At 36.4% G+C, this 22931-nt stretch overlaps 1 protein-coding gene across 1 annotated transcript; it reads left to right on the top strand.

Moving 5' to 3' along the window:
• Positions 1-4997: 4997 nt before the first annotated feature.
• LOC121386753 (limbic system-associated membrane protein-like) lies at positions 4998-22683 on the top strand. Its single transcript, XM_041517755.1, has 6 exons — positions 4998-5209; positions 6071-6385; positions 11086-11364; positions 12443-12757; positions 20581-20698; positions 22650-22683. The coding sequence occupies exons 2-6, from the start codon at positions 6142-6144 to the stop codon at positions 22657-22659; spliced, it is 966 nt and encodes a 321-aa protein (XP_041373689.1). The 5' UTR covers positions 4998-5209; positions 6071-6141; the 3' UTR covers positions 22660-22683.
• The last annotated feature ends 248 nt before the right edge of the window (positions 22684-22931 follow it).

Here is a 22931-nt window from a genome sequence, read left to right as displayed (position 1 = left end):
CGTTTAACCGGCCACCTGCACTTGTACCTACTCAAGCTCCTCCGGACGTGTCGCCGATCAAGTCGCCGACACCCGTTGAGGCGCAGGCCCGGAAGGGGACAGTTGTGAAGAGGAAGGCGACCACTCCTCCGAGTGCCACTCCAGACAGGCCAAGTCGCCCCTCTCAACCGCCGCAGCCGGAGACGAAACCAGTGGAGCAGTGGTCACTGCAGGCCGGCCGTCTCCAACAGCGTTATCATCAACTGGTGAAGACGAACCTCAAGGACGTACGTCAACTGATCAGCTTTCCAAAAAAAGAAGCATACCAACCTCTACCAGACGGACTGAACGAGGGGGAATTCGCAGTACACCGACTCAGGATGCAGGAGGGACACAACGTCACCATCCACCGGAACGGAAGACACAATCAAGGACTGCTGCTACCGAAGATGGACAACCCGACATTACACCGAGTCCTGAAAACCGTCGCGGGTCCTCACTACCGCTCCATCACCAGGACTCTAGCAGGCTCCGCTTACCGGCAGTTCCTGCCGCATCTTGAGATTACCGACTACATCGGAACCCCCTAGACGCCAACCTTTCCTAGGACAGGTATCAACCTCCTTTATTGGGCTAGTTAGACTTTATACGTTTTCGAAGCAGTTCAAAATTCTTATGTTTATTTTTTTTTATAAGTAGTCTAACGCATTTTATTTCGGCGCCCGTTCAATTGCTCAAAATCACCTTAAAAAACCCTTTGGCTGAGCAGTCTTAACTATTTTGGGTCAAATACTACAGTCCAGACATGTTTTTGGATGCAGTTACTCTTTGTAGACTTAGGTAATTGTCAGGCTTCACCGAGGAATCGAAATTCAGCCAATCAGAGCACGGCTCCTACTCGGTGTTACTTCAAGTTTGCGAAGTGTCTGCTATTTGGTCCGCGCTCGCGTTGACTTTACTAAATGGCTCATTCCGCTGTTAGATCGCTATGAAGCTGGACGTTTCGTCGTGCGCTCTTAACTTGCCCCCCCCCCCCCCCCCCCCCCCCCCCCAACCTGGGGGGACTAATGGCAAGCTTCGGAATGCTTGTGAAGTTCCGCGTCGCGTACACCGGGTCACGGGCGACCGTGACTTTGGTTTACAGCGACGCGGACTCCAGAAAGAAGACAAGAAGAGGAGGAAGGAGGAAGGAACGTGCGCCAGGGGTGGCTCAGGAGGGAACAAAGCGGGCGGCTCAACCGCCAGCGGCGGTCCCGTCTGCGTCGCCGCCCCCCACTACAACTTCGCCGAAGAAGGGGACGATTGCCACCAGCGGAGACCACCTTGGACGCTACGGCATGCCTACTGAACACCGCCATGGCTCAGTCGCCGCCACCGCCTCCTGCGTCGACTTCCACGCCTGCTCCGGTGCAGCGGTCAACTTTACCGACCGCTCCCGTTGAGCAGGCAAGGGACCCTGTTGTTGTTGCGGCGGCGAAGCGCAAGGCCACTACACCTGCCATCCAGCCAGACACGGACAAGCCGCCGAGCCGACAACGTACCCCCCCCCCCCCCCCCCCCAGCCCAGCCGGAAGACGCATGGAAGCTTCAAGTCAAGAAGATCAAGCCAGCGTTCCGGCATTGCGTGCAGGGGGACACCACCGACCCCGGCAAGCTGATGGGGAAGTTCCTCAACCAGGCCTGGAGACCACTGCAGTATGGTACCGAGTACGAACTACACCATCTTCGGACCAAGGAAGGCCACTCGGGACTCATTGTGACCCACCGACGCCGAGACTGCTACCGACAAGCGATCCTGCTACGAGAGATGGATAGCCAGACCATCCACAGGATCGTCAAGGCTATCTTCGGCGCCGGCTACCACCAGGTCATACCAGCTATTATGAACAGGAAGCACGAAGTCCCGAACTTGACCACCGTCAACCTTTTTCAGGACACATAGATTGGACTTTAAACTTTTAGACCTCCTTTCAAAATTTTATGTCGAAATTACTCTTTTTTTTTTAAATATTATTAAATAGTCCGATCCTCTCTTCTTTCTCTTATTTATTTTTGAACTGTCCGTCTAAAATGCTCCAAATTATATAACTTTTTTTTTTTTTTTTTTTTTCTCTTTACTAATTGCTATTTTCAAAATTCTGCCCATTTTCAACACTAACCCCCCCCCCCCCCCATCCCGAGTCAGGCCACCGATCTTGTCGGAGGTTACTCAGGATGAGCGTGTTCGAGGCCCTAGTTATCTAATTTCTTTTTGACCGCCCGATCTAATCTAGCGACCAAATTTCATGAGTAGAATTATTATTTTTAATTAGAGACGCGCATCAAAATTTTAAAGGCCCACTATTTAATTTTTGGATGTAAATTTCAAAATTGACCCTATTTATTAGGTTATCCCTGTCCCGAGTCAGACCCCCGATCCTATCGGATGCCGGACTCGGGATAGGCGTGTTCGAAACCCTAGTGGTATATGGACACGTTAAACCAGTTACTAAGCTAAGCTAAGCTAAACTAAATGGCTTTTTTCCAAATTCCGCCCACCTCAAACTTACCTCCCCCACCCTGCTCCGGAGTTAGTCGCTGGCGAAGTCAGAGGTTAAATCCGTAGTGGGCGTGCCTGAACCTCTGTGGATAGGGGCACGTTAATAGACTTCCCAATCCCAATCCCATAACAATGGTTTGATAAGAGGCGCACAGTTTTTTTTTTTTTTTTTTTTTCAAACACATTCTTCATTAAAAGCACAAAAATATATATCTTACGAGTGGCAGCATAGTTGTGCAGACATGGTAGGCTGGGGGGGGGGGGGGGGGGGGGAGTCCGACGAACCGCTGAAGCAAATGGTTCGCTTTCAGAACTAACACATACATGTTTATACATATGGAGTTTCTGGCGGTGCAAACCAAAATAGAAAAATGTCCACTTGGTTCATATTAGACCCCCCCCCCCCTCCCCCAAGGTCCAAATAACGCTACGCCCCTGGAAATATGCTTTGATTACGGAGACTGGTTTAATCGCTCAAAACAAATTTTGGGAGGGGAGAGAAGGTGTTTTTCCCCAATCCTGTTCCGAGAAAAAACTAAATGTTTGTGTTTGCAATACTACTATAACGTATGTATCACCATTTGGAGACCTGGAAATAATCATATCAGTGTAAAATGAAAGAACTAAAGTTAAAATTTTAAGTTCGCATGAATTCACAATATTTTATAGACCGATACTTGTTTTAGTAACATTAAAAAATGTTTGCCTAATAACAGGTTTGATAGCGTGGTCCGTATAGTCTATATAACGCTACGAATTAAAACTAATAATAATAAAACAAAAATAAAATAAACGAAAAGACACACCACAAAACACACACACAATAATACTAATAATAATAATAATAAAACACACACACACACACACACACACACACACACACACACCAAATAAAAATTACAATACAAAATATAAATATAAAACCCACAAATACAAACAAAAACAGCTGAGACTTTTATTTATTGTTTATTTTTTATTTTTTTATAATGACGATGGGCATCAATATATTTTTTAAGTTAATTTTAGCAAAGTGACCTCCCCATGAACCTACCGGTCTCGGTGGCGTCGTGGTTAGGCCATCGGTCTACAGGCTGGTAGGTACTGGGTTCGGATCCCAATCGAGGCATGGGATTTTTAATCCAGATACCGACACCAAACCCTGAGCGAGTGCTCCGCAAAGCTCAATGGGTAGGTGTAAACCACTTGCACCGACCAGTGATCCATAACTGGTTCAACGAAGGCCATGGTTTTTGCTGTCCTGTTTGTGGGAAGCGCAAATAAAAGATCCCTTGCTGCTAATTGGAAAGAGTAGCCCATGAAGTGGCGACAGCGGGTTTCCTCTCAAAATATGTGTGGTCCTTAACCATATGTCTGACGCCATATAACCGTAAATACAATATGTTGAGTGCGTCGTTAAATAAAACATTTTTTTTTGGGGGGGGGGGGGGTGGGTGGGGGTGGGGGGGGGTGGGGGTGGTGGTGGTGGTGGTGATAGTGGTGGTGGGTGGATGATATTTTTATTCAATCTTGTTCCGAAACCCTAAATCTTTGTTTTTGCAATACTTAGACATGTATGTATCACCATTTAGAGACCTGAAAACATTTAGTAAAATAATAAAATCTGTGTAAAATAAAAGGAATAAAGTCAATCTTTTAAGTTCGTAGTCATGTAATAAATTCGTTTTCTTCACAATATTTTATAGACCGATACTTGTTTTTAGTAACCTTAAAAAGTGTCTGTCTAATAACAGGTTTGATAGCTTGGTCCATATAAAGAAAATAATGCATGTGTAATCTATGTAAATCTATGAAATAAAACTAATAAGAATAAAAAAAAGAGAAAAAACCCACCAACAACACTCCACAAAACACACACAAAACAATAATTAAAGACAAACACACACACACACACACACGCACGCACACACGCACGCACACACACAAAACTAAGAATTACAACAAAAACTATAAATATAAAACCCACAAATACAAACAAAAACAATAAACAATACCAAAACAAGCTGAGACATTTATTTATTGTTTATTTTTTGTAATGGCGATGGGCATCAGTATATCTTTTAAGTTAATTTTAGCAAAGTGACCTCCCCATGAACCTTTAACCCTCAACGTAGGCCTATGTACCTTCAGACATGTCCTTTAATGATGAGTGACATTGAAACAAAATATTCTCATCACATTATTGTTGCATTTATCATACTTTGATACCAAATAGCTCATGCATTTTTCGTGCTAGGGTGTCGTTAAACATTCATTAATTCGTGCATTCGTTCATTCATTCATTCATTCATTCATCCATTCGTTCATTGAAATAAATCCCTTTAAGATCAATGCAATGCAATAGCCTTACACCTCCCCATTGAACCGTTTACACTCAGTGTGTGTATTTTCAGACGGAGCTTCAATTAGCAGCTTGACGTTGAACAATCAGCCTACACACCTTACAGTCAACGAGGGGGTTAACGTGACTCTGAGATGCCAAGTTGACGGTTAATCCACGCTCTGACATCAAACTGTTGACCGACTCAACAGTTCTGAATGAAGAAAAAAACTCTACAGTGGCTGAGTATACGTTGTACGCGACTGGATGTCTGGATTCTGAGAAGTACACGTGTGAAGCCGCACATAATAACATCTCGTCATATAACAAAACTGTTTTACTCAGTGTTCTGTGTAAGTAGCAATATGCATTTTTTTTTTTTGCATACACACACACACACACACACACACACACACACACACACACACCAGTGGCGGATGTACGAGGGGATGGACATGATCCCCCCCCACCTCTTAAATTTTGCGAGAGTTATTGCCTCCACTCAATGGATTTTCTAGATCAGGCACTGGACTCACACAGAACACACACGCACGCAAGCACGCAGGGAGACGCATTATGGCATACACATACATACCGCCGCTGCTGCAACGGTATCCCCCCCCCCCCCCCACTGAGAGAGAGAGAGAGAGAGAGAGAGAGAGAGAGAGAGAGAGAGAGAGAGAGAGAGAGAGAGAGAGAGAGAGATATTGTTACAACAACCACATTTTTCCCTGGGTCACTTTGTCATTAAATGGAAATTGCCGTTGTATCGAACTGCCATGACTTATCTCCTTTACCAAAATGACGTAACACTACTTAATATTAACTGATGACTGAATAACATTTAAATAATTAATGCATTGCAATTATTATTAAAAACAACAAATACACGTACATATAAATATGTTCTTAAAAACATTATTAAATATGTTATACACGGATAATAGTTCGTAGGTTGAAGACATGTACGAATGGTACCTGTTTCGTTTACAAAATGTCATAAAAATACAATAATTGATTGGTCAATGTTAATCCTTTATTTGGTTGAGTAAAGACTCATTTTCAAAAGCATCACACACACACACACACACACACACACGCCTACACATACATATATACACATGTATTTCATTGTGATTCAGTATGGGATACTATACTTAAGATATTATATGGTCGTTATTACAGGTTCAGCCATTCAATATTTTCTTTTCCAGGTTCACCACGATTAGACGATCGAGTACAGTTCAAACAAAAATATTCCGCGGCTGTAGATAGTACAGTTACTATGGAAATATCAGTGATTGCGAATCCAGCACCATTTTCATTCAAGTGGTATAAACTAACAGATGGGAACAATAAGACACTTCAAAACAGGAGTTCATACGATGAAAAATTTGGCATGTCATATAAAGGAACGCTCACCTTAATTGGTATCCAGAAGGAGGACTTTGGAATCTACCAGATCGTTGTCTCTAACAATGTATCAAGAGATCTAATAGAGGACATAGCACTTACACAGGAAACAGGAGGTATTATATTATAGAGATAATACATGAGTGGCCGTTAGTCGTATCTAACGGACATGAATGTATTATTCTATTTCTTACATGTCCTCTAAAAACAGGTTTTAAGCAAATTTTAAAATCTTTTTCGACAAAAATGTTTTTTTTTTTACAGCCGTTGCACTTGTAGCGAACGTACGCGTCACAGACACATGAGTGGTAGGTTAACTATACGTCACAGTGTAATATAGTTCCACTTTGTTGTTTTTCATTGGCTGCACTTTCGCATGAAGATATTATTACAAGTTAGTAAAGATAATAGTCAAGAAGGTATTACAAATTGATTTAAATGAATTAGAAAACATCACAATTTGTCTGGAAGGTATTAGTAAAGTGACTAAAAGAAATTAGTGAACATTTAACACTTACTCAGGAAGATATCTGAACATTTATTTTAAACAAGTTAGTTAAGATAACATATACCAAGTAAGGTATTAAAATTATTGAAACAAGTAGATGAAAATGTCTCATTTACACATGATAATATTAGAACATATATTTAAGCAAGCCAGGAAAAATAATTGTTTCCCAGAAAGGTATTAAAAGTTTACTTCTAAAAGTTAGTGAAAACAACAGTAATTCGGGAAGGTATTAAGAGATTTGACTTATTCAAGTTAGCAGAGATTTAATATTTACCAATGACGGTACTAGAAACAGTTCCTGAAGGATGTATTAAACACTTGTGCTGACAAAACGAATGTATTATTGTTTCTATGACCAAAGTAACCAAAGAACCATGCTTGTATTTCTTATCTAATTGCATTCCACAGAGATTAGACGAAACGTTCCTTATATTTTATCAAATGGGGGAGGGCATATCTACACCTATTTTTAAACAGGCATGTGGTGGTCTTGTAAGTAAATCATTTTGTTTTTCGATTTTCGCGTGAGTGCAGTGAGGGAACAATGTATGTATTCGATGATGATGCTTTTTTTTTTTTTTAAAGAAGATAATTTTTTTCGTATTTCCGCTTTCAAACTATTCCAAATATCAATTGTTGAATGCACAAATGACACTTTTAACAACATATCAAGGAAATGGAATAGAAACAAAGGTTTGGTTTGTCAGACTATAATAGACACTTCGTTAATCTGTAGGTGGCAGGCGGTTGACTACGAAGTCCAGAGCCATACCATTCAATATTTTGAACGCTGTATAAACATGTGGGGCCTTTCGGCATGCAGGGTGTTTCCAAAGCTGTTTCTAAATATAACGAGTTTCTAGATGTGCACAATGGAATAACTGTTATTATCCTTTCTGCTTCAAGATAAACCTTTTCTAACGTTATATAATCTATTACTGACCACCCATCCTAAACTTCAGGGATGCATAGTCAAGTACTGGGCGAAGAAAAGGTGTGTATATTTGCTTTAGTAATCCAAAAAGTATTATATTTCAAACAGAAAATTAGAAAACATAATTGCGATTTGTCCATTTGTCACCATGTGTTAAAGATAAACCTAAATGCCCATGTTATATTAATACCGATGAGTAGCCCATGGAGTGGCGACAGAGGGTTTCCTCTCTCAATATCTATGTGGTCCTTAAAGGGACATTCATGAGTTTGCTGCAATTTTTAAGATGTTATCGACTAACAGAGACTTGTTGACGACTGTAATTACATATCAAATAAATTGTTCTGCATAAAATATTAATGGCTGTCTACTAAACGTGTTTCTGATCGTTCTAATATTTGTACTTTGTTAAATTTCATTTTATTTTCTAAAAAAAGAGATTTTTTTCGTACGTACGAAATTATATGAAATTATATGAAGACAAAATCCAGTTTGGGCTTCTTACAAACATTAAGACGACCAGAAACACATTGAATATACAGAGACTGATATTCTAAACAAGCTAATATATTTAATATGTAAGTTTAATCGTAGACATTTTTTATTAGTCGGAAACATCTTACAATGAGGCAAACTCGGGAATGTCCCTTTAATCATACGTCTGAAGCCATATAACAGAAAATATCATATTCCTCTTATTTTATGATAAATATAATTATATTAATATATTTTGTTTCCAAACGCGATACATCCCTATTTTCAGTTGTTTTATAAAAAAACCCAGACAAAACAAAAATATTGCTAAATCATGTGTTTGGTGAGTTGTTACATAAAGCATTTCTTTACTTTCCTTTTGTGGTTCTCAACAATATACGCGATGCCATAATACCTTAATTAAAAAATGATGACTGTCAGGTTTCTTAGCTCGTAGATAGATATATAGAAATAGACAGACAGATAGAGTATTGATTCATACATCCATCCATCCATCAAAAGACATAACAATGGTTTGATACGAGGCAGTTACAAGCATTAAACAAAAATATATATCTTATGAATGGCAGCAGGCGTTACAAGAAGATTTATGGAATGAAACACGACTTTGTCTAAAAAAAAACCATTGGGTTCTTCCTTGTGCAGAAATCAGGGGCGTAGGCTGGGGGGGGGGGGGGGTCCGACGAACCGCTGAAGCAAATGTGTATACATATGGGGTTTCTGGCGGTGCAAAACAAAATAGAAAAAGGTCCACTTGGTTCATATTCGACCCCCCCTCCCAGGTCCAGATCACGCTACGCCCCTGGAAATATGCTTTGATTACGGAGACCAGTTTCATCGCTCAGATTAATATTTATTATTTTTTTTGGGGGGGGGGGGAGGGGAGGGAAGGTGTTTTTGCCCAATCCTGTTCCGAGAAAAACCTAAATGTTTGTGTTTGCAATACTACTATAACGTATGTATCACCATTTGGAGACCTGGAAATAATCATATCAGTGTAAAATGAAAGAACTAAAGTTAAAATTTTAAGTTCGCATGAATTCACAATATTTTATAGACCGATACTTGTTTTAGTAACATTAAAATGTGTCTGCCTAATAACAGGTTTGATAGCGTGGTCCGTATAGTCTATATAACGCTACGAATTAAAACTAATAATAATAAAACAAAAATAAAATAAACGAAAAGACGCACCACAAAACACACACACAATAATAATAATAAAACACACACACACACACATACACACACACACACACACACACACACACACCAAATAAAAATTACAATAAAAAATATAAATATAAAACCCACAAATACAAACAAAAACAGCTGAGACATTTATTTATTGTTTATTTGTTTATTTTTTATAATGGCGATGGGCATCAATATATTTTTAAAGTTAATTTTAGCAAAGTGACCTCCCCGTGAACCTACCGGCCTCGGTGGCGTCGTGGTTAGGCCATCGGTCTACAGGCTGGTAGGTACTGGGTTCGCATCCCAATCGAGGCATGGGATTTTTAATCCAGATACCGACTCCAAACCCTGAGTGAGTGCTCCGCAAGGCTCAATGGGTAGGTGTAAAGCACTTGCACCGACCAGTGATCCATAACTGGTTCAACGAAGGCCATGGTTTTTGCTATCCTGTCTGTGTGAAGCGCAAATAAAAGATCCCTTGCTGCTAATTGGAAAGAGTAGCCCATAAAGTGGCGACAGCGGGTTTGCTCTCAAAATATGTGTGGTCCTTAACCATATGTCTGACGCCATATAACCGTAAATAAAATATGTTGAGTGAGTCGTTAAATAAAGCATTTCTTTTTTTTTCTTTCTTTCTTTCTTTTTTTTTTTTTTTTTTTTTTTTTTTTTGGAGGCAGGGCGGGGGGGGGGGGGTGGTGGTGGTGGTGGTGGTGGTGGTGATAGTGGTAGTGGGTGGATGATAGTTTTTATTCAATCTTGTTCCGAAACCCTAAATCTTTGTTTTTGCAATACTTAGACATGTATGTAACACCATATAGAGACCTGAAAACATTTGGTAAAATATTAAAATCTGTGTAAAATAAAAGGAATAAAGTCAATCTTTTAAGTTCGTAGTCATGTAATAAATTCGTTTTCTTCACAATATTTTATAGACCTATACTTGTTTTTAGTAACCTTAAAAAAAGTGTCTGTCTAATAACAGGTTTGATAACTTGGTCCATATAAAGAAAATAATGCATGTGTAATCTATGTAAATCTATGAAATAAAACTAATAAGAATAAAACAAAAATGAAACAAACAAAAAAACACTCCACAAAACACACACAAAACAATAATTAAAACACACACACACACACACACACACACATATACACACACACACACACACACACACACACAAACAAATAAGAATTACAACAAAAACTATAAATATAAACCCCACAAATACAAACAAAAACAATAAACAATACCAAAACAACACAGCAAGCTGAGACATTTTTTTTTTCTTCTAATGGCGATGGGCATCAATATATCTTTTTAAGTTAATTTTAGCAAAATGGCCTCCCCATGAACCTTTAACCCTCGACGTAGGCCTATGTACCTTCAGACATGTCCTTTAATGATGAGTGACATTGAAATAAAATCTTCTCATCACATTATTGTTGCATTTATCATAGTTTGGCACCCAATAGCGCATGTATTTTTCGTGCTACGGTGTCGTTAAACATTCATTAATTCGTGCATTCGTTCATTCATTCATTCATTCATTCATTCATCCATTTGTTCATTCATTCATTCATCCATTCGTCCATTGAAATAAATCCCTTTAAGATCAATACAATGCAATAGCCTTACACCTCCCCATTGAACCGTTTACACTCAGTGTGTGTATTTTCAGACGGAGCTTCAATTAGCAGCTTGACGTTGAACAATCAGCCTACAAACCTTACAGTCAACGAGGGGGTTAACGTGACTCTGAGATGCCAAGTTGACGGTAATCCACGCTCTGACATCAAACTGTTGACCGACTCAACAGTTCTGAATGAAGAGAAAAACTCTACAGTGGCTGAGTATACGTTGAACGCGACTGGATGTCTGGATTCTGAGAAGTACACATGTGTAGCCGAACATAATAACATCTCGACATCTAACAAAACTGTTTTACTCAGTGTTCTGTGTAAGTATCAATATGCATTTGTTCTTTGCTGTGCACACACACACCAGTGGCGGATCTACGAGGGGATGCGCATGATCCACCCCGCTCCTAAATTTTGTCAGAGATATATACTTTGGAGAATCCGAGGAATCACTTCGGGAACGTGTTATTGTCACATGTTATTGTCTCCACTCAATGGATTTTCTAGATCAGGCACTGGACACACACACAAAACATACAAGCACGAAGGTACACACACACACACACACACACACACACACACATACATACCATCGCTGCTGCAACGGTACCCCCCCCCCCCCCCCCCCCCACCCCCACCCCCACCCCCCCCCCCCACCCCCACCCCACACACAGAGAGAGAGAGAGAGAGAGAGAGAGAGAGAGAGAGAGAGAGAGAGAGAGAGAGAGAGAGAGAGAGAGAGTGAGTGTGTTTGTGTCAGATCTTGTTACAACGACCACATTTTTCCCTGGGTCACTTTGTCGTTAAATTGAAATTGCCGTTGTATCTAATTGTCATGACTTATCTCCTTTTCCAAAATGACGTAAAATGTCCCACTACTTAATATTAACTGATGACTGAATAACATTTAAATAATTAATGCATTGTAATTATTATTATTAAAAACAACAAATACACGTAAATATGTAAATATGTTCTTAAAAACATTATTAAATATGTTATACAGGGATAATGGTTCGTGGGTTGAAGACATGTACGATTGGTACCTGTTTCGTTTACGAAATGTCATAAAAATACAAGAATTGATTGGTCGATGTTAATCCTTTATTTTTTATTTTTTTTCCATTACCATAGTTTGACACCCAAATAGGCGATGTATTTTTCGTGCTGGGGTGTCGTTAAACATACATTCATTCATTAATTCATTCCTTTATTTGATTGAGTAAAGGCTTATTTTCAAAAGCAACACACACACACACACACACACACGCCTACATACATACATACATACATACATATATACACATGTATTTCATTGTGATTCAGTGTGGGATACTATAGTTAAGATATTATATGGTCATTATCACAGGTTCACCCATTCAATATTTTCTTTTCCAGGTTCACCAAGATTAGACGATCGAGTACAGTTCAAACAAAAATATTCCGCGGCTGTAGATAGTACAGTTACTATGGAAATATCAGTGATTGCAAATCCAGCACCATTTTCATTCAAGTGGTATAAACTAACAGATGGAAAAAATAAGACACTTCAAAACAGGAGTTCATACGATGATACATCTGGCATGTCATATAAAGGAACGCTCACCTTAATTAGTATCCAGAAGGAGGACTTTGGAATCTACCATATCGTTGTCTCTAACAATGTATCAAGAGATCTAATAGAGGACATAGCACTTACACAGGAAACAGGAGGTATTATATTATAGAGATAATACATGAGTGGCCGTTAGTCGTATCTAACGGACATGAATGTATATTCTATTTCTCACATGTCCTCAAAAAACAGGTTTTAAGCAAATTTTAAACTCTTTTTCGACAAAAATGCTTTTTTTTTTACACCCGTTACACTTGTAGCGAACATACGCGTCACAGACACATGAGTGGTAGGTTAACTATACGTCACAGTGTAATATAGTTCCACTTTGTTGTTTTTCATTGGCTGCATGGCATTGGCGACCTGGTCATCAGCAAGGAGCAGCCAGTCATATGTCTTGAAATTATTAACAAGCATGCATGTTTTAACAGCACATGTGGTGATAAAAACTACTGCATGATGTTCTCACCAACGGGTATGTAAGAAAAACTGTTAATTAAACAAGTTAGAGAATATTTAACACTTTCGCATGAAGATATTATTACAAGTTAGTAAAGATAATAGTCAAGAAGGTATTAAAAATTGATTTAAATGAATTAGAAAACATCACAATTTGTCTGGAAAGTATTAGTAAAGTGACTAAAAGAAATTAGTGAACATTTAACACTTACTCAGGAAGATATCTGAACATTTATTTTAAACAAGTTAGTTAAGATAACATATACCAAGTAAGGTATTAAAATTATTGAAACAAGTAGATGAAAATGTCTCATTTACACATGATAATATTAGAACATATATTTAAACAAGCCAGGAAAAATAATTGTTTCCCAGAAAGGTATTAAAAGTTTACTTCTAAAGGTTAGTGAAAACAACAGTAATTCGGGAAGGTACTAAGAGATTTGACTTATTCAAGTTAGCGAAGATTTAATATTTACCAATGACGGTACTAGAAACAGTTCCTGAAGGATGTATTAAACACTTGTGCTGACAAAACGAATGCATTATTGTTTCTATGACCAAAGTAACCAAAGAACCATACTTGTATTTCTTATCTAATTGCATTCCACAGAGATTAGACGAAATGAAACGTTCTTTATATTTTATCAAATGGGGGAGGGCATATCTACACCTATTTTAAAACAGGCATGTGATGGTCTTGTAAGTAAATCATTTTATTTTTCGATTTTCGCGTGAGTGCAGTGAGGGAACAATGTATGTATTCGATGATGCTGCTTCTTTTAAAAAAAAGAAGATAATCTTTTTCGTATTTCCGCTTTGAAATTATTCAAAATATCAATTGTTGAATGCACAAATGACATTTTTAACAACATATGAAGGAAATGTAATAGAAACAAAGGTTTGGTTTATCAGACTATAATAGACACTTCATTAATCTGTAGGTGACAGGCTGCTGACTACGAAGTCCAGAGCCATACCATTCAATTTTTGAACACTGTATAAACATGTGGGGCCTTTCGGCATTCAGGGTGTTTCCAAACCTGTTTCTAAATATAACGAGTGTCTAGACGTGCACAATGGAATAACTGTTATTATCCTTTCTGCTTCAAGTTAAACCTTTTCTAACGTTATATAATATATTACTGACCACCCATCAAAAACTTCAGGGATGCATAGTCAAGTACTGGGCGAAGAAAAGGTGTGTATATTTGCTTTAGTATTTGTCGATCCAAAAAGTATTATTATTTCATTGCAACAGAAAACATAGCGTAAGCTGAATTACATACATTTTTATTGCGATTTGTCCATTTGTCACCATGTGTTAAAGATAAACCTCAATGCTCATGTTATATTAATACCGATGAGTGGCCCATGGAGTGGCGACAGAGGGTTTCCTCTCTCAATATCTATGTGGTCCTTAAAGGGACATTCCTGAGTTTGCTGCAATTTTTAAGATGTTATCGACTAACAGAGACTTTTTGACGACTGTAATTACATATCAAATATAATGTTCTGCATAAGTGGCTGTATACTAAACGTGTTTCTGATCGTTCTAATATTTGTACTTGGTTAAATTTTATTTTATTTTCTAACAAAAGAGATTTTTTTCGTACGTACGAAATTATATGAAGACAAAATCCAGTTTGGGCTTCTTACAAATATTAAGACGACCAGAAACACATTGAATATACAGAGACTGATATTCTAAACAAGAAAATATATTTAATATGTAAGTTTAATCGTAGAAATATGTTATTAGTCGGAAACATCTTACAATGAGGCAAACTCGGGAATGTCCCTTTAATCATACGTCTGAAGCCATATAACAGAAAATATAATATTCCTCTTATTTTATGATAAATATAATTATATTAATATATTTTGTTTCCAAACGCGATATATCCCTATTTTCAGTTGTTTTATACAAAACCAGACATAACAAAAATATTGCTAAATCATGAAAATATTAACATAAAATTAGAAAACATTATTATGCTTAACATTATATTACCTAAACAGCATTTGGAGAAGGAAAAATCTAAATTAATGAGGAAGAAGGTTTGAGCACTGTTAGTCTACATAAAAAACAGGTAGAGATAGTTCTTTATGCAAGGCCGTGTCGAACATATATATATATAGATATAGATATAGATGTTAGTCTACATAGAACACAGGTAGAGATAGTTCTTTATGCAAGGCCGTGTCGAACATATATATATATATATATATATATAGATATAGATGTTAGTCTACACAGAAAACAGGTAGAGATAGTTCTTTATGCAAGGCCGTGTCGAACCTATATATATATATATAGATATAGATATAGATATAGATATATAGTTCTTTATGCAAGGCCGTGTATATATATATATATATATATATAGTAGTCGTTTAGTCGAGTTGAAAGACGCTAGTTTTTATAGAGTGCTCAAGCCTGTCATGTAGAGATATACATACACTTTTATATATGATATAGTATTTCGAGTTAAAGACGCTATTATATAGTGCTCAATCATGTAGAGATAAATATACACTTTATATATATATATTTGCTCATGTCATTGTCAATAATTCTCGTATATAAATAAATTAATTGATTAATCTTAATTAACTTTATTATCTCATTAACATAAATGATTATTGATTTATGTGTTACGAATTTTGCACGATTCCGTGTACAATTGACATAAGTCACCTTTTCAAACTCACTGCAGCCTTTTAGCTTTGTGCTGTTTTATATAAATTTGGAAGTTGTCAATTCTTCAATCAATTCAGCAATTTCCAGCAGCTCAGAATCATTCAAGTTCCAGAATAAAATAGAAAATGTAGGCCTGTGGTATGGGCGCTGCCATTTTGATCGAATGGATACATCGCGTTTTGTATAAAAACGGAGTTAACGTATATCGCGTTGTGAAAGACAACGGGGTTTTTCCAACCGATTTGCACTAGCATACATTAAGTTGTGGGGCAAAAGAGCATCTTTTCTCCCAGCCTTCACTGTGGAGATTACGCTGGGGGCTTTTAAGTCAAAATATTTGGATGTATATATATATACACATGAATGTGGTTTTCTGATTTCTGTATTCCACGAGTGTATTTCCTGCAGATAACCCCGATGCCGCAGGAAATACACTCGTGGAATACAGAATTTAGAAAAACACATATATGTAGTTTTGTATTTATTACATACCCTATATATGCTAGCAAATGACGGAAATTTTTCAATTTACACAACTAGGTCAGTTGTGTTACTGCGCGGGCCGATGGACCACCAATTATTACACAAAGGAATATAGTTCTAAACAATAAACAGAAATAAGAAAGAATGAATGAAAAGTTAGTTATAATTTTAACGATATTGTTTGAAATGTCTTTTAAAGACAACGTAATAGCTAAAATTCACGAACAATGTAATATTTAATGTGTTCGTAATACGTCAAAAAACCTTCAGCGTGTCAATTTTATCAACGAAGAAAAATGTCATGAATTGTTCACTCAATATCTGTTGCCATCGGTGTGTTTTCTTTTATTGATGTTAATGAAATTACTCGTTGTTGAAAAGTTAAAGTTTATATTAAATATTCCTCCATAAATCATCGTTCAACTGAATAATCCGGTTGTCAGTTCATCCAAGTTTTCTACGGGTGAAATATAACATATTTACCATAATTTCACTAGAAATCCATATTTCGTAAAAGGTACAATTTGTAATCACAACATTTTGTTCAAACACATTCAGGTGCATTAGTAATGTTAAAACAAAATCAATAGCAATTTTGCATTGGAATTTTTCCAATATTCTTAAAAAGGAAACGTCATGTACAGAGTTTTTGGCTATTGTAAGGAGATGAAAAGTGACGTCATTGGAATACTGACGTCATTTAAATTCAAAATTAGCTATATTATTACAATGCTTCGCCACATTAAAATAAAACTAGTCTACTAACCTTGACCCCTGTCAGATTCTCATAACAAGCAGACAACGCTGTTTCCAAGTCGGTATTATTATTTTTTTTTTCATAATTCTGGACAAAATATTAATTTTAAGTTTTAAAAGATGAAAGAAATAAAAAGTACCTTTTGTCAAATATATCATATATCACAAAATTACCTTTGGATATGTTTCAATGTGTACGAAGCCAAAACAAAGGTCCAAAATGTGACTGTCGTCGACTTTAATCATGGATTAAAAGCTCGTTGGTGAGTAGTGTTACCGTCTCTAGTTTTGGGAATGTGTTTAATTCTTCAGCTTTTTCGAACTCTGTGAAACATGAAACCAAATTATCTGCGATTTTTCTCAGCGGCGGTATAATAGTTTGAGGTTTTGAACATTTCTTTAACAAATTAATATATTGCCCATAGTTTGTTTGATTTCCAGAGTATAATTCTGTTAGTTTACTATTTAATGATGGGTTATTTTAGTAAATTCTTTCTCTATTTTTTTTTTTTTTTTTTTTTCTTCTTTTTTTTTTTTTTTTTTTTATTTGGGGGGGGGGGGGGGGGGGGGGGTCTTTATATTTGTATTCGTCTGTCTATCTTTTTTTAATGTAAAGCTTTCTTATATAGTATTTTTCTTTCCCTTAGTATACTGTTAAACCACGGTTTATCGTTTGGTCGAATATTTGCATTCATTTGTAGGGGTTTTAATATAATTGAAACGAATCACAAACTTTATCGATATTTCTAAGCATTATTTATTAATTCATTTAATGTTTTAAAATTGCCTTTACTATAAATCAATATTTCTTTATTAAAGGGGACACGCCCTAGTTGTTAACCATTACACCGTTGGTTTTTTGCTATTAAACCCATTTTGCCACAAATAAAATTGCACTTTACTTACATTTTATTATTTAGAATATACATTTCCATTCACCTGAAGTGTTTCTTGTTAATCCTGGTAATCCTGGTGTTTGTAATACCACAAAATGCATTTTTCGTATTTCTTAAAAACGCACGCGCGTCTGAGAAAAAAAAACGTTGAGCAGACAAGGTGTAATCTATTTTTAGAGGTGATCTTCCCGTTTCAACGTCACAGACATTGGCATACCACGTGGCCGTTATCATTCCAGCAATAGAGTGAATGGGCACACTGTCCAGGACTTACTCCACCTGTGTCAGTCGCTGACGTGGTGCAGCCAGAAATTACTAATTAGCTAGCCAAATGCGAGTAAATAAATCACAAGGACTAGTTAAAGAATATAACCACCAGTCCAACAGGCGACATCATTGTTCTGACTGACTGTAGTCTGCAATTTAAAGCGTTTATTTTATGTTGAATACTGGAAACGAATGCGTAACGACACACACAGTGACGTTTCGCAGTGGAACCTGTAACAATTGTGCTTCAAAGTTAGATATTTTGTGTCATGAATGGTTCCGATTTGTTGCCGTCTGCTTTGTGAGGTCCCATCCTCCTACACAAATGTCTTTGTAAATAATTTCTGTCTGGTTTCACGTAAGAAAAAAAGTAAAAGTGTTGTGGAAATAACAATATCGTCAATGTCCCTAACTGCGTTATGCTTCCAACTCCGTTCGGTTAGTTTTCTCGTGCAAAATTCGGGCCAATCAACATCCGATTTGTTGTCGTTTGCTTGTCGTTCATTTGTGAGATTGTCCTCACAGTTCGAGAACATTTTCATTAACAATAAACTTCAGACAAGTAAGTATCTCAATACAAAACGTTACAAACCTTTAAAACCAATAATTTTGCTAAGCCTTACGATATCTGGAGAGGGGATACAACCTTCGGTGGTGGTGGTGGTAGGGGGGGGGGGGGGACACAAGTTATATTGTTACCTTTATTTAAATAGAAGTAGGACAAAACAAACCCCTTACATTTTCGTCCTGGGGAGGGGCAGTGCCTCCCCACCCCTGGTTCCTACGGACTGTACTACTACTACTACTACTACTACTACTACTACTACTACTACTACTACCACTACCACTACCACTACCACTACTACTACTACTACTACTATTACTACTACTACTGCTGCTACTACTACTACCAACAATAATAAACGGTGCATATAATTGCTAATAACAATAGGTCAGGCACTGGTACCCGGTGCCGAATAGCAAATGTAGGCTAATTGCGGTTTATACAAAATATATACAATTTATTATTTCAACATGGTCAGTAACAGACTATCATTATTTCAACATGGTCAGTGACGGACTATCATTGTCGTCTTATTCCGATTCAAGTATCATGATTGCTGCAGCAACCACTTCCTCAACAGAAGCACCTATGTTGGTGAAGTAACTTCCTGTTCCAAACGCATTCCTTTCGCTGTCCAGGACAGAACAGTTGGAACATGTCCAGGAGAGGTGAAAGGAACACACCGCAAGTCTGTGTGCACTCTGGGAAATTGGTCGTGACGTAGGCATTCCTGTACTTCGAGCGACATCTACCGGTGACATCAGAATACTAACTTTCAAAATTATTTCACGTAATTGAGTCACGGGGATTCCCATGGTGTTTATCGATGCAAAACCTGCTTTTTCACTCTATTTTATAAAAACGTGATCTAAGTGTGTTACAGGTTTGTAGATTAACCAAAATTTGATATATAATTACTTTGAAAGTTATTTAATCTGAGGTCAGTTCCTCTATGGTTTCTAATATTTGTAGAAAATGGAATAACTCATTTATCATTTACATCGTAAGAACGTGTGACGTCAGATACACGGTTTTCCAAAAAATATAAACATATATAAAATAAATAAATAAGTAAACAAGTAAACAAATAAATAAATAATAAATACATTAAAAAGTAAAATCAAAATAATGCACTAATATGCAAACAGTTAGTGTCATGCTATACAAACAACTAATTTCATTTAGTTTCAGGAATAACGCATGATAGTCCTTTCATAAACAGCTAATGAATGCCATTCTATAGAAATAATCCATTATTTAATTTCAGTAGTAACCCAATATAAGTTGTCTAACAAAGAGATAATGTCATCCTATACAATGCTAATGGATGAATGTTTAACGACACCCCAGCACGAAAAATACATCAGCTATTGGGTGTCAAACTATGGTAATGCACACAAATAAAGTGATGATCAACATCAATATAAAAATTCAAGATTTAAATAAAAAAACAGTGCAAAAATACTAATATCACAGATAGATACTGACTTTTACTCAAAATTTCAATTGTATCTCGAAGAAAACAAGGGAATTTGTGATGTATTAGCCATTCTCAAAGAGAATGTTACACCCCTACACCACGGTGAGGTTACAGCACGTGCAGGGGTCATCCTATACAACTAATCAATTTCGTTTAATTTCAGGAGCATTCCAAGAAAGGTTGTCTGACAAACAGCTAATATCATTGTATACCAATAATCCATTTCGTTTAGTTTCAGAGTAACCCAAGATAGTTTTATGCCAAACAGCTAATGTCATTGTAAACACATAATCCATTCTGTTTACTTTCAGGAGTGGCCACAGCCGAAGATAGTCATGTGATAAGCTATTGTGGCTGCTGTGATAGGAGTAGTTATTTTCCTGTCGCTGTTTATTGGAGGTGCAGTCGTTTACTGCAAGACGAAACGAGGTTTGCAAAAGATGTAGTAATTAGGAAAACAAATATGAGCTATTCCAGGATTAAGAGGGAGTTCCTTTCTAAATATATATAATACCTAATATGGTTTATAGTATTTGTTAAAAAAGCTTAAATAGTTCCGTACGTGAAACATTATTTTATGCACACTTGCGTGTACATTTACACGTATCGTTGATAACGGAAGCTACATAAAGAAAATATATGTGTTTTGTTTAACGACACGACTAGATTACTTTAAAAATACCATCAGTATTGGATGTCAATCATTTGGTAATGTAACATGGTGCTTAGTGTAGGAAATGATAGCAACCAGTTATGTAGCATTGTACAGTTTATTGTAGATCACGGAGACTGACAAAACCTATTTCTACAATAATAAATAAGAGTAATACATATACAGTATAATCATTATCACTCAAAATATGTGTATTTACAACAATTCATGTCAAAACAATACTATTATATATATACTGCTGTGTGTGTGTATATACATATATATATATATATAATACATTGAGGAAAAAATAATAAGAAATACATACAATCATTCATTTGAAACATTAATGACATACGAATATCTAAACTGTATGAATATCTAAAGTGTACAAATTAATCTTACCATACTTAACATATGAACATGACATGTAATATTCTGGCCAATATGAATGACAAAATAGTTCAATGTACAATAATTATAGTAAAAATACTGTTACTACTAGTTGATACCATAAAATGAGACATAACATTACCAAACCTGTGAGGTTTAAGATGTTCTCTTCATCCATATCCGAGGTCACTTATAGATTATATTGTAAACGTAAAGTTAAAATGACTTCATTTCAACAGATTAAATCAAATTCATAGTTTAGGACAAACCCTTTCACACTTATTAATTCCAAATACTCAAATGAAAACAAACAAACATGTACAATATAAAGGGGATAACTTTAATAATAAATACGTTACTTTAAATATTAAGCAGAATACCCAACTTACACGTTTTTCTTCAACACTACTAATAACATTACTAATGTTACTGTTTATAATTTTTATTAAATTTATTGCATTATATTTAGGAAATATTAATGTAATATGTGTTTGATATATTAAGTTAGACTAACCTTTACATAAATTCAAACGAAAACACCATCCAGTATAAATCAATAAATGCAGAATGGCTACCTTCCAACAGCAGCTGGTCATTCCATTCTCAGCAGCCTAATAAAAAAGAAAGACACTCACAGACAATAAAAGAAAATAGTCCTTACAAAAAACTAAGAAATGTCACAGGTATGAAACATGCAAAACGAAAATGACCACACAAGAAGAAAAGAAGTTATGGTATTTAAAGGGACATTCCCGAGTTTGCTGCATTGTAAGATGTTTCTGACTAATAAAATATGTCTACGATGAAACTCACATATTAAATATATTTTCTTGTTTAGAATATCAGTGTGTGAATATTCAATGTGTTTCTGGTTGTCTTAATATTTGTAAGAAGCCCAAACTGGATTTTGTCTTCAAATAATTTCGTACGTATGATTTTTATATTTTAATTTTTTTATGTTTAGGAAATATAATGAAATTTAACCTAGTACAAATATTAGAACGATCAGATACACGTTTAATATACAGCCACTAATATGTTATGCAGCAAAATGTATTTGATATGTAATTACAGTCGTCAAAAAGATCTCTGTTAGTCGATGATATCTTAAAAATTGCAGCAAACTCAGGAATGTCTCTTTAAGTGACATAAAATACAAAACTAATTTTACTGTGCTATAATTATAGAAAGTACATTGTTTGCAACAGTAATTCTTATAGGAAACCAAGCTACATTTTTAATAATAATTTATTATTAAAAATTATTAACAAGATGATGACGACGGCGGCGCCCATAATGATGATGATGATGATGGTGTTGATTTTTATGTTTCAGCAAAAGATGACACACTGATCACAGTCGATGCAAGGTAATAGACCTCTATAATTCTTCCTTTCACTCTAACTGTACCGCATCATATGACACATTATTATCGCTGATATCTTACCTAACTGTTGAACCTCCCCATTGTGTTGTGTGTGTGGGCAGGGTGGGGGATGTTTGTGTGTGTGTACGTGTATGTGTTTACATATATATATATATATATATATATATATATATATATATATATATATATATATATATATGCAAACACATACACGTACACGTACACACACA

The sequence above is a fragment of the Gigantopelta aegis genome, chromosome 12, assembly GCF_016097555.1.
Source record: "Gigantopelta aegis isolate Gae_Host chromosome 12, Gae_host_genome, whole genome shotgun sequence".
Taxonomy (NCBI): Eukaryota; Metazoa; Mollusca; class Gastropoda; order Neomphalida; family Peltospiridae; genus Gigantopelta; species Gigantopelta aegis.
The sequence above is the reverse complement of the archived record's forward strand: the minus strand, read 5'-3'. Positions and strand labels throughout refer to the sequence as shown.